The following is a 13,641-nucleotide window of genomic DNA, read 5'->3' on the forward strand; positions in this document are numbered from 1 at the left end:
GGATGGCGGGAACTGAAAGTGCCCGCTGAACTGAGAAGGTATCTTTAAATGAGGCAGGCAGCCCCATATAAGCAGTGGATCATTTCACTGTAAGGTAACTTATGGGGTGGGATCAGATGAGCAACAGTTTGGAAGCATCCAGTGCTGCACTCCGCACCACGGGGCCCCATGGGACAGTTTTATAGCGTCCCTGGTGTTTGGGGGAGGTGCTTGGAAGCAGGGAGTGCATTCCTAAGTCAAGATTTATGCATGGGTAACTAGTCTTACAGGTACTGGGAATATGTTGAGGAAGGCCTTCACCATTGTTTGGAGCTAGCAGGGCAGAGAGGTCACCTGGACCTAAATGATATTTATTAACTACAAAGCCCTTGACAGAAAAATTAGTTACTACCTAGTACAGTCCTGGGGAGGGTCGTGGGAGGTCAACATGGGCCCACGATGGTGTCAGTTGTGCTAACAGGTATATAAAAGTATACACTCGTTTTCTAATTAGCCAAAGAACAAAACAGGTAGGTGGAAAACTTACTGGAAGAAAAAAGCACCATATGTTCTAAGAGAAATGTAAACCTTTGGTTTATGAATTATATATAACCAATTCTCTACTTGAGGGAAGTCATCTTGAGTTGACCATGTTAAGTAACTTCCTACGAGAGCTGCTAAAAAGCAGAAAACTTTTGGTAATTGTTTTCGCATCCTGAGTTTCCAGTGTTCTTGCAAGTGAATGAATCAAACTTTATTGCCACTTACACTGAGTTTTTAAAATTATGGTGTGAAGTATTCATTGTGCAAATGAAAGAAGGAAGTCAGCAATAAATAAAAATTTTCAAAAGTAAATAAAGTGAATACTTGAACTGTCAGAGAAGGCACAGTCTACAGTTTGTTGTGTCTGACATAGCATGGTTCATTACCAATTTTAATGTTTGTATTATAGCTCTTTACCAAATTACATTATTGTTAAATATTACTAAATATTGTATTAAAATATTATTAAATATTATGTTTAAATATTAAATATTGATGAATTGATTAGGTGCTTGATGATCACAAATTTTTTATTTATACATTCATATTTATCTGTTTTATGTGAGTATTATGTTAGGTGTTCCAGATATAACAATGAATAATCAATCTCTTGCCCTCTTGGGATTTAAAGAATAGTGAGGAACTAAATGTGTAACATAATTGTATAATATTATGTAATTATAATCAGGAAGAAAGGTGCCATGACTGTAAAATATAGGCATGTGAAATTATACTGTAGAGGCGCTTCCAGCGTGAAGGGCCACACCTTCTCAACGTCTCAGTTTCATTCCTGGTGCCTCAGCCACCCCTCATCAGTGCTCCAATGTTCATCTAAGAGGTGTGGCAAGTCCGATTTCATCCTGTACCATAATTCAGCAACCTGCAGGATAAGATTGAGTGTGGATTTCGGCTCTATTAGTGCTTCAACAGATAGAATGTTTTAGGAAGGCCATAAAAACTCTTTACTTTTCTGATCATGATTTGGCCTCACAATTTCTAGTCCAGAGCTTCTCCTTCCTTCCTGTGATCCTCCCACAGCAGCTGGAAGCAGCGTCCCACGACTGTATGATACGGCAGCCGTCACGGGTCTTCAAGAAGGATCTCCTCCTCTGTAACAGCGAGTGACGGCCTCAGTGGCTGTTGCGCGCTACTGGTTGTGAATAACCACTCCAATGCAGCAGTTCTCCAGCACTCACCAGCACCACCTGGAAGCTTCACTGTAATACAGATGGCTGAGCTCCGCTCCCAGAGTTTCTGATCGAGTAGCTCTGTGTGGCTGGTGGCCGTTCAGTCACCAAGTCGGGTCCGACTCTTTGCAGCCCTGTAGGCTGTAGCCTGCCAGGCTTCCCTGCCCTTCACTGTCTGTGTTCTGTGCTACAGTCCAGGAGTTTGCATTTTCAGCAAGTTCTCAGAAGCCACTGCAGACGCCGGAACCATACTTCGAGAGGTGCTGCTCTAAAGGAAACTCGGTTCTCTTCTGCCTTCAAGTCCAAGAGAGCTCTCTGACCCAGAGGCCTCACCCTGAGAACCTGTTGCCCACCGACACTTTGCCCAGAGAGCACCATCAGGACTCAGCTGCAGATAACAGAAGCTCCTTTCACTGTTTAAAGCAGAAAATAATTAAGTGCTTTCACAGAATTGGAGAGGGTGGCTGGATGACCTCAGGAATGAGTCCTACAACAGAACTGTAGTTTGGCTCAGTGTGGGAACTCCCATGGAAGCCAGAATCAGAAACCCATTAATAGCACCTCCTTTCAGAGGCAGCCAGGGTGGCATGGTTTGGGAGTCAGAAAGCTTCTGCTGGAACTGCAGCCTCCACAGCTTTGGATACCCTCTGGAACCACATTTCAGGAACATGGGTTCCTCATGTGTTAGTTTGAAATCCAGGTCTCCCTCAAGTATACCTCACAGGAGAAACCAAATTCCATCTGGAACCCTAGATGAGAGGGAGTCCAGGAAATAAATTTTTGAGCTTTCTTGACTCTTAGGAAAACAAAGGCTCGCCCGGAAAAGGTGGATGTAGACATTGTGTTAATAGAGTCTTGCTACAGGGTCTACCACAGAATGATCTTGGGTGCAGCTGGGACATACAAAAACGGGCAAGGACTAGCTATATGATGACGTGAGGGCTGTAGTCCAGGCAGAGGAGGGGAAACAAGGATACCCAGAAGTGAGTGAGTATTAATTAACCTTGAAAACAAATGGCCACAATGCAGACACCTCCCTACCCCTACATGTGAAAAACAACAACAACAACACACACACACACACAGATGGCAGTTTCTGAAAACTTAATTTTCCATTTAGGGTGTTACTGCAGTAAGTATAGAGGCCCCTGTGTAACCAGTCTCACCCTCCTCTGCTCTCATGGTGGAGGCTAGGATCCTGTATTTAAGCCTTCTTGGAGGAGGAATGTCTCCTCTCTCCTGTGTGAGGAGTCAAGCATGAAAAGCATAGGATAACCATAACAGCTAGGGTGCACCATCTATCTAAATGGTTAGAGAACTGGAGACAGAGCCTGGACCTATACAAGAATGTCACTGGCAAGATTTACTTGCCACTCACAGGGTGGCCTTGGGTTCCAAAGTGAAAAGGCAGTAAGAAACCCTAGTTGTGTGGTCGCAGAGAGAAATTAAACCTTGGCGATGATCTGATCCAACCCCCTCATTTTACAGGTGAGAAAATAGGCAAAGGTGGCATGTCTTGTTGGGGTGACAAAGTCAGTGGGACGTCGGGACCAGAGCCCCTAACAGCAAACATGGCTTCACCATGTGCTTCACCTTGCGTTCAGATTTCTCTTTTTATGATCATTACCAGTTCAGTCACTCAGCTGTGTCCTACTCTTTGCAGCCCCATGGACTGCAGCACGCCAGGCCTCCCTGTCCATCACCAGCTCCTGGAGTTCACCCAAACTCACGTCCATCGAGTCAGTGATGCCATCCAGCCGTCTCATCCTTGGTTGTCCCCTTCTCCTCTCGCCTTCAATCTTTCCCAGCATCAGGGTCTTTTCATGAGTCAGCTTTTCACATCATCATGCCAAAATGCAAATGTGGCTGATCTGGGATGTTGCTGGTTCACGATCAGTCTATTATGTAGTTCCTTATCAGTCAGATGGTGTTCACAATGACTGTTTCGGTTTTAATATTTGTTTTATTTTGGCTGCGTTGGGCCTTAGTCGTGGCCTGTGCACCTTTTGTATACAGGCTCCGTAGTTGTGGTGCACAGGCTTGAGTTGCACATGAGAGCTTAGTTTCCTGAACAGGGATCGAAGCTGAGTTCCCTGCATTGGAAGGCAGATTTTTCTCGACCACCAGGGAAGAACCTTTAAATAAGGTGTGTTTGTTCATGGCCGGGCCTTCACTGCCGCGAGCCGGCTTTCTCCATTGCAGTGCGCAGGGCTGCTCCCTGTGGTGGTTCTCTTGTGGAGCGTTGGCTGGGGCGTGCCGGGCTCACTGGCTGCGGCGCACAGGCTCAGCTGCCTCGTGGCATGTGGAATCCTCTCGGATCAGGACCAAACCTGTGTCTTCCGCCCTGGCAGACAATTCCTAAGCACTGGACCACCAGGGTCATCCAGAACAACTGGTTCTGATTAAAGACCACGGAGCAATGTGTCCAGTTTCGCCCTTAGTGAATTTCACTTCCAGAGCTGTTTGTCTTTGTTTTTAATTTTTGCAAGAATGGTGAAAAGGGATCAAGGCCTTAGGAAAAGGAGTCATAATAAAAAAGGGACTTAAATGAATTTCCTCTAAAGAGTCATATGAAGAATAGTTTCTTTATTAATAGTTGATTACTAGTTTATTAGTTTGAGTGGCAGATGTAATTAAAGGACTCAGAAGAAAAGTGACATTATATTAGCAAACTGTTTGCCAGGTTAAATATTTTATCCAAGGAGCTTTGTATATATATTTTTTGACATTTGGTATTTGGTTAATTTGACATGGATTACAACGCCTGGAAAATCCCAGGGACGGGGGAGCCTGGTGGGCTGCCGTCTGTGGGGTCGCACAGAGTCGGACACAACTGAAGGGACTTAGCAGCAGCAGCAGCAGCAGAATGCCCAACTCTAGAAAGGCTTGACTCTATTCAAATTAAGCAGGCAAATATCTAATTGTTTTTCCCTAAGAATTCACAAGCATTGTGCGCTCACGTGGGAGAATAGCAGTGTGGAATAGTGTTGTTCAGTCACTCAGCCTTGTCCTACTCTTTTGCAATCCTGTGGATTATAGCCCACCGGGCTCCTCTTGTCCATGGGATTTTCCAGACAAGAACACTTGAGTGGGTTGCCATTTCCTTCTCCAGGGGACTTTCCCAGTCCAGGGATCAAACCCGTGTCTCCTGCACTGCAGGCAGATTCTTTATCTCTGAGTTACCAGGGAAGACCTTTGAACAGTGTTAGGTGGTATCAGTTCCAGAAGTTTTGAACTGGGTTATTCAGTCATAATACATATATATATCTATAGCACTGTATTGCTTTACAGAGTCTATAAAATGTTATGTCTGTTAAGTATTCAATATCATAAGTTTTATTACCCACCAAAGATTTCACTTTGCAAATTCTGACAAACCATCCCTGAAAGGAAGAAGCTGTGAAAACCCAGAATTGTAGATACATAACCTCTCCCAGACACACCACATCTTTTCCCCTGCTTATTAATAAGATGTAGAATATTTTATTTTATAAATGGTAAGTTAGAATGACAGGCAGTATGTTTTATTTCAAATCCCCTGTATCCCAAGCCCTTTCAGGGCAAACAAAGTTGACTTCTCTTGCGATGGTCAGAGAAGTAGTTTATGAGAGCTTTAATGATGTATGACTTTCTCATGACTTATTAGCAAGCGATCCCAAGAATCCGGAACCTCTGTATCACTGACCACAAGGTTCTGAAGGAAAATGTCTGCACACCCCCCTTAGATCAGCTCAGAAGGTTGAGTCATGGTGTGTCGAGGCTGATCAAGCAGAAGAAAAGCGTCTCTTCTCTCGGAAGAGAGTGCTCAGGAGTTAGAGTGTGTAATGGAGCAAGGCACCAGGCCTGTTGGCTGTCTGTGTCCCATGGTGTTTAGAATGTCCTTTGTGGAAGGAGCGAAAGACAACTTCCTGCTCTAAGAGTAATGATGCCCTAAGGAATGAACATCTGCTCTCTTGTGCAATGTCTAAGAGAAGCAGCTGTTATCTGCTCTGAGTTAAAAGGTAGGTGTGCTCCCACCTCCACACTTCCGAGCTCCACTCCAGTGCCTGCTCGGTCCCCGATGCTGGAGGCTGCTATAAACAACACAGCCATTTACCCACACATTTCAGCTGGACGGAAGGCATATTGTCTCGTGAAATCTGGGCTCGGGGAAAGAGCCTTACGATGCTGGAGGCTGCTGTAAACAACACAGCCATTTACCCACACATTTCAGTCCCCCTCCCTTCCCCTCCTCCAGCCCGTGCCTTAGCCCATGGAGCCGGCTGGATGGAAGGCACATTGTCTCGTGAAATTTGGGCTCGGGGAAAGAGCCTTAGTTTGGAGTATGAAGAGGGTGACCTTCTTTTAAGGTTGAAACACGTCTGGTATGCGTAAGAGGTGCCAGTCATGACGCACAGAGTGCACGTGCCCGCCGCTTGGTAGGGGAGAGCTCGAGGTTGCTCCATACGGTTTTATAATTCTGTTTGACCTTTTCACTTCACAAAAAGGTGGAGTGAGAGCAAAGAAGTGATATGGCAGATACTCAGAGGAAACTTCAGGGGTTTAGAAAAAATCAAGGAAAAAACATTAGAAGGAACCTGATTGAGATTTCTGTATTTTCTTCCCTCTGCCCCACACCAAGTTAAAGCCTCTTAGATGAATTTCAGCCAGATGTGGTTAAGGCCGCTAAAGTGCTGGCAGAGTAAATAGTCAAGAGGGTTGAGGAGTGAGGTTTTTCTAAGTTTTCATGCCAGTGGGGGGCCTGGGAGAGAATCTGGGAGCAAAACCTGCTCAGTCTGAGGGGCCTAGGGGTGTAGGGTGGGGGTTTGGGGGAGGACAGCTGGCTGTGGCGAGTCGCTTCATGGGAATTGAAGCTCAGTGTGGCCTGATTTTTCAGGAAAGACCAGAAATTGCTTTATTGTTAAACCGCTTTATTGTTAAAATCTCCCAATTTTAAGTAATGTAACAAATAATGGTGATTTTTAAAAATATTCAATGCCAAACAAAACAGATTGGAATGAATACATCTGCTAGTTTTCCAACTCAAAATCAATGGCCTTCACCTTTCTAGGAGGAATTGGGACCTTAAAACCAGACCTTGTAACTTGTAACTCAAATCAAGTGAAGAGAAAGATTTTTCCCCTCCCATTCATTTAATAAGTATTCATATTAACAAATATCAGAACTATATCCATCAGTAGATACAATGGATACAAAGATGTGTAAGATTCAGCGCCACCTGTCAGTCCAGCGTGGTTAGGAGCAGATAAACAGGGAAGCGCATGTAGTGAATTTTGTGTGATTAAACAGGTATTCCCACAGTGGGCTTGGCTCTGAAGGGCATTTATTAAGAGCTCTAATTTGGACGGGAACTGTGTCTTGAAGTCCTTTAGTTAAAGAAAGTAAGAGAAGCAGGAGGTAAAAAGACTTGATTTTTTAAAAAGAGCAAGGTGTATTTGAAGAAATTGCAAGTGTTTACTACCATTAGATGATTAAAAATCAAACCAAGGATGGAGCTAGAGTATCCATTTCAAAAGGTCGTCTTGAGAATTAAACATAAAATGCTTGGAACATTATCTTTATCCTGCTCACTACTTATTCTCAGTCCATAGTACTGGGCCGGGTCCAGAATAACTACTCAGTAAATATCTGCTGAGTGAATTGACACTGAGGAAATATAAAGCGGTTGGATCACTGGGCTCCTTAGATCTGCCTAGTGTTCCAGGTACAGTTACCCTCTCTCCACCTGGCCTTACTTAGAAGCATATCAGTTACCACAAGGGGCTCAGTTATTTAAAAAAGGAATAACTTCTGTAGTAAAATATTTCTAGTGTATGACATTAGAAAGAAAAAGCTAAGTCCAACGTGCCATTTCTGAAAGCAAAGCAAGGAAACTGCATTTGTGCTGCTCTGATCAACAGCTTCACTTCGTTTCTTCCCCTCCCTTTACCCAAGGCTGCTGTGGTGCCATCTGCCCAGACCCTTAAAATCACTGACTTCAGCTTCAGCGACTTTGAGCTGTCTGACCTGGAAACGGCACTGTGCACAATCCGGATGTTCACTGACCTCAACCTTGTGCAGAACTTCCAGATGAAACATGAGGTAGGACTGTAGCGATGTGCTCTGGAAACTGTGTGTGTGTGAAGAGAATTAGTTTTGGATGCTAGTATGGAATGAAGTTTCAGTATGAAATGAAGATGAATGAAGTATGAATGAAGATTCATATACTGTCACCTCTTACAGACCCAGAATGTTTGAAGGAAGCTTATCAGCCACTGAGAAGACATGTACTGGGTTCCTACACGTATCAAGCAGCAGGCTGCAGAACGGGGCAGGGTGTTCCCGGCAGAGAGAGCAAGCTGAGGGGCGGGTGGGGCGTGGAGCGCTGGTTGCGCTGACGGTGGCAGGAGGGCAGCTGGAGGACGGTGAGAAGCAGGCCGCGTGGGTCCTCGTACGCTTAGAGGAATTTGGATTTTATCCTGAAAACAGTGGTGAGTCACTGAGGAATCTTAAGCAGGGAAGTAATAAGATCTGGTTGCAGAGGTTATGATAACACAGGACCCAAACAGAGTGAACGCCTTTGGAAATGAGGGAGCAGAGGGGCTGATGTGAAGCCAAGCTCTTGGTTCAGACAGGGTCACGCATATGGAGTGAAGATGAAGACTGACTTTAACCGCAGCCAATTACCTTACTTGCCTCTTAAAAATAGCAAGACTGAGATCAGTCCCTTCTCATACCAGTTGGGGAGATTTCAGGAAATTCTAGTTTGTTTCATAATGCCTGTGTTATTGCATCAAAGAATAAGGGAGAACAGAAAGGCCTATATGAAAAAGAAATTCAGTAATTTGCCTTTAAAGCTGTCTTTTTTTTTTTCCCCGTCAGTTGAATGTCCAGTCTCCTCATATGGATTTCCTTTGTGGATATGTAAATACCTTGAAGGCCTCCACTAATTCATAAAATGAAAATTTATTGACAATAAACAGTGTACCCAGCACTGTGCTAGGGACACATTTTAGTGATGAGTTGTCCCTGATCTCAGAGCCTGACTTAGGTCTGAGAACTGAACTCTGATATAGTTAAGGTTAATACAGGGTCATCTCTGGTATTACTGGGGGCCCAAATCTGGTTCTTCCTTCAATTTCACCAAACTTTATATTATTCTTGGGTGAAAACACAATCTGGAGACTCTAGTAATAGTTCACTCCTATTAGAGTGTGTTGATTAAGGGATATCATATCATTTAATTATTTCAAGAAGCTCTCAAGAAAGGTCCTTTGGTTATTACTGTCCCTGTGTTACCAATGAAGAAACTGACTTAGCGTGAAAGTGAAAGTGAGGTAGCCCAGTCGTGTCCCGACTCTTTGCGAACCCATGGACTATACAGTCTACCAGGCTCCTCTGTCCATGGAATTTTCCACGCAAGAGTATTGGAGCAGGTTGCCATTTCCTTCTCCAAGAGATCTTCCCGACCCAGGGATCGAACCTGGGTCTCCCGCCTTGCAGGCAAACAGACGCTTTACCATCTGAGCCTCCAGGGAAGCTCCAGACATAGCATGATGAAGTAGAAGGTTCTTGGATTTTAGTCATAACTCTACTGGTGATGAGCTCTAATTGCTCACATTCTCACGTTTTGTAATCTGTTAATTGGGAATAATGGTATGACTTTCCCTATGGGGGTCTTGCGAGAATTATACATGCATCTGTGTGATTGTCTATTTGTATGTGTGTGTATGTGTGCACACTTGTATACTTGGCTTAATACGAAAGTATTAAGTAGAAAGTTAATCCCTTCTCTAAACCAGATTTGACCATGGTTATATTACCCCATAGAGCTCATACAGTAAAGCCTTTATTAATGGAATGAAGATCTCATTTAGAGCCAGAAGATCTAAATGTGAGTCTCAGTTCTGCTGCTTGCTAGTTATGGGACTTACATAAATCTAGATAGCAACTTAGGTCCCTTTTCATTCCTGAGATCTCCTATACTTTGCACCGGTAATGGCTCTATTGAAAGGGCCTGGCCAGAACAGGAATATGATCCTTGTACCTATTTATGAAATTATTACATAAATTGATTTATTTCTTAAAAACATAAGCTCTAAACAACAAAATTCTATAAAGCAATTAGCCTTCAATTAAAAGTAAATTTAAAAACATAAGCTTTAAGATAGCATTTGAGTGTTGGATAAGAAGGTAGTCCTTTGAATTTCTCTCTCATTTTATTTTTAAACCTTTCACTGAATGTTTGTCCATTAGACAGGTATTTCTCCTCGGTGTCTCGTTCATCTCCTCTGCTTTTCATTTGAGTAACTTCTGTTCTGATTCTGGCCAGTGTCAGCTTGAACGTCTCTATTACTCTGGTTGGCCTTCCTGCCTTGGTGACGCATCTGTTTTATTTCAGATATTATTGTCACTATACATTTCAGATATAATTTTAGGATGATTAAAATGTTGCTGCTAGAAAAGATGTTAGCATCATAAGGTGTCCTGACAAAGAATCCTTCCTACTGAAAGATAAGGCAAGTCTTCTTGTCCCTGTTGGCTTCCAGACCTTTTCTCTCCTGGAACTCTCCTGGATCTCTGAAACAGACTCTTTTACTTTACCAAGCCGCGTGTGCTATGCCTGTTTTCCTTTACCATCTGTCTTTGACAAGCCATTCCTCCCATGAATGGACAGGATTGTCCACTTCCAAGTCCGCTCCACTTTGTACCACAGCATACTTCTTCCTTGAAGCATGACACAACAGTCTCTATTCCTGGGAAAACTTTTTCTAGGACTGACTTCATGCCACTTGGAATCCTGTTGACAGTTTATAAATTTGTGTTCTCATTTTTACGTGCACTTATTTCCTTTATATGTGTGCCTTTGTTAGTTTTGCTACTGATTGAAACTCTTGAAGGCAGGAGCTGAGCTGTGTTTTCTTTCTTTGCTTCCTCGCACAGAATTTTAAGTATGTTGCTCAGGACTTAGGAAACCTTTGTAATTGTTGGAGACTGATTCACTGTACTGAGCATGCTCCCTAGGGTCTTCCAAACTGCTCACAGCTGTTCAGGAGTCCTGTACGAAAGGCCGTATTACAAGTCTGAACACTCCAGGCATAGCCACCAAGCATTTAAACAGATCAGACCATAATTTTCCTAAATGCTGTTAAGAACATTCTGATAACAGAATACAAAACTGTACTTGAATCTAGTTACTAGATACAATGGGGCAGTCGTTGGGTTACTCAGTTCAACAGGCCCATCTCAGTAGAAGCAGAATCAGGAGTTCCTTGGTGGTCCAGTGGTTAGGTCCACTTAGGATGACAAGGTTCAATCCCTGGTCAGGAAACTAAGATCTCACTAGCTGTGCAGCATGGCCCCCCCAAAAAAGAAGAAGAGAGTAGTCCATTAGGGATTAGGTTTCATAATTATTTTGTCCGTTATTTCCCATTATATGTTATACATGCCTATTTAATTATGTCTACAGATTTTATGATTAGTAGGGAGATATGCCCATAGGTTAAATATCTGGGCTTACCTGCTTATTTTCCTTGATTCTATGTTTAATCACCAGTAATCTTCTACAACAGGAGTTCCCAGGTGGCTCAGTGGTAAAGAATCTGCCTGCAATTCAGGAGACATGGGTTCGATCCCTGGGTTGGGAAGATCCCCTGGAGAAGGAAATAGCAACCCATTCATTCCAGTATTCCTGCCTGGGAAATCCTATGGACAGAGGAGCTTGGAGGGCTACAATCCAGGGGGTTGCAAAAGAATCAGGCAACTAGACAATTTTCTGCAAGACTTCACTGTATACTTTCTAAACATATCAAAAGAAGGTTAATAGTTCTTACTTCAAATTCCCCTAATAAGATGAATCTATTACCTTCGGGGTCAACTTTTTTCAGAAATGGTCATGCTGTAGTGTATTTCAGGTCAGCACATGTCAGTCTTAGCCTTCAAAAATCCTCTGGGAAATATGGTTCCTCAGGGGTAGGTAAAAGAGCTTGGGGACATTTGGGTTCCTTTTATCAGAATTCTCTGTGAACTCCGTCATAGAACAGGAAGAAAGAGACCTGAGAAGAAAAGGGAGGATATGAAAGCATTGATTTTTCTGCCAAATCCTCTATAAGCAATTTTGTACCAACAAAAAACCTTGTTTTTGGCCTACTTCTGCAGCCAATCAAACTGTGTTGAATATTATTAAAGCAGGATTCTTTTCCCTGGTGCTTTTTCCATTCCCCAGAGCAATGGCTTTTGTGTATGAAATATCCCCATAAATATACATAGAGAGAAGCACATATTTATTTTTAGAGATCCCCCAAAGCATAGTAAATCATTCAGAATCGAAGAGAGGCAGACTCTGATGCTAACACAAACACAAAATTATCATGCTTAGGGCCCATGAATCCCCTGGGGATTTTGTTAAATCCACCACTTAGGAGTTGAATTAAATAAACCTAGCTTGTGAGATTTTCTGAACAGTCTGTCCTTTTTTTCTCCATCTTTTAAAATACATAGATTAAACACACACACGTACACACACTCACCAGGGCTTTATGTGTGTGTGTGTGTTTTTTATTACTTCTTGGTAACCAAGCAGTAACTCTGCCTGAATATTTAAGAATCGTTTAAAGGGACAGAGACTACGACGTGGAGTTTTAGTTTGTCCCTGGATGTGTGCTGTGTGCCCTGCCCCCAGTCTGTCCCCAGAAGGGCCCCACGAACACCTCTGTGGACGTACAGAAAGAGAGCATGAGAGTGGAGAGTAGCTGCTTGCGCGGCCCCCTGACCGTGGATTCGTGCACCTGCGACTGTGGACTGTCCCAGCTGATCACATGTGGACATAGTATCTTCTAAAAAGCTAGTCTGTGCCCTGCCTTTCTTAGAGCTGCCTTGCCTTTTACATCTAATTTAGTTGGCACCGTGGTTTGCATGGTGGACTCTGGAATTTTGGCCCTAGCCTTCACATGCACCGTGACCTTGGGCAACCTTCCTCTCCGAATGCCAGTCTCGTCACCTGTAGTGCGTCCCTCCGAGCCCTGGGGTCAGATGTGCATGCTTTGGACAGTGCAGGATAAGCATTAGCAGTTACTTTGACTCCTCACACCTTGTCTCCTAAAGGTCCTTTGCAAGTGGATTTTAAGTGTGAAGAAGAACTATCGGAAGAGCGTCGCCTATCATAACTGGAGACACGCCTTTAACACAGCGCAGTGCATGTTTGCTGCACTGAAGGCGGGCAAGATCCAGGTACTGCTCAGAGCCCTTCATGCATTTAAGACATCTCGTTGCTTTACAGCATATCCTTCCAGTTTTCTTAATGTGCACTCGTGGTGACTGAGAATAATACTTACTGCCAGTTAGAAGTAGATTGTCTTGTGTGTGCTTGTGCTATGCAAAAGAGCCATGTCCGACTCCTTTGCAACCCCGTGTGAGTGTGACCCACCAGGCTCCTCTGTTCATGGGATTTTCTCGGCAAGAATACTGGAGTGGGTGGCCATTCCCTCCTCCAGGGCATCTTCCCAACCCAGGGAATGAACCCTTGTCTCCTGTCTCCCTTGTCAAGAAGACCAATATGGCAAAACAATTTCTAATTTTCTTTCATATATAATATACATTGCATGCTTAAAAAATTTTTTAAATAGCTTCATGTTACTAGTCTTTGGCCAAATAAATACCTCCTTCAGAGGAAACTCCACAGTAAAAGGAAAAGTATCCAGCTTCTCACAGTCACATTTAAACTGCTCCAGAGTAGACTTTCTCGAAAACCACTCGGGTCCTGAACTTGGCTCCAGAGATGGGCCCAGGGTTCTCTATCACATTTTCTCTGGAGCGCTACATTTATAAATATCATTTCATGGAAAAGGTTTTGTTTCATACCCATGACCAGAGGCTTTTACAAGGAAGATCAGCGCAGAAGACAGTCAAGTAGTTCGTTACTTTCCAGGTCAGATTTCTACATCTCTGGCCTTAG

The 13,641-nt window shown here is 43.5% G+C and overlaps 1 protein-coding gene across 3 annotated transcripts in view; it reads left to right on the forward strand.

The window, feature by feature from the left end:
- The window catches only part of PDE5A (phosphodiesterase 5A), a 146,735-nt gene that overhangs the window by 101,027 nt on the left and 32,067 nt on the right, over positions 1–13,641 (forward strand). For all 3 annotated transcript variants that reach the window (XM_018049176.1, XM_018049177.1, XM_013964453.2), the window contains exons 12-13: positions 7,644–7,790; positions 12,792–12,917. In XM_018049176.1, coding sequence (XP_017904665.1) covers positions 7,644–7,790; positions 12,792–12,917 — 273 coding nt within the window. The remainder of the gene's footprint in view (positions 1–7,643; positions 7,791–12,791; positions 12,918–13,641) is intronic.

Source organism: Capra hircus, chromosome 6 (assembly GCF_001704415.2).
Source record: "Capra hircus breed San Clemente chromosome 6, ASM170441v1, whole genome shotgun sequence".
Classification (NCBI taxonomy): Eukaryota; Metazoa; Chordata; class Mammalia; order Artiodactyla; family Bovidae; genus Capra; species Capra hircus.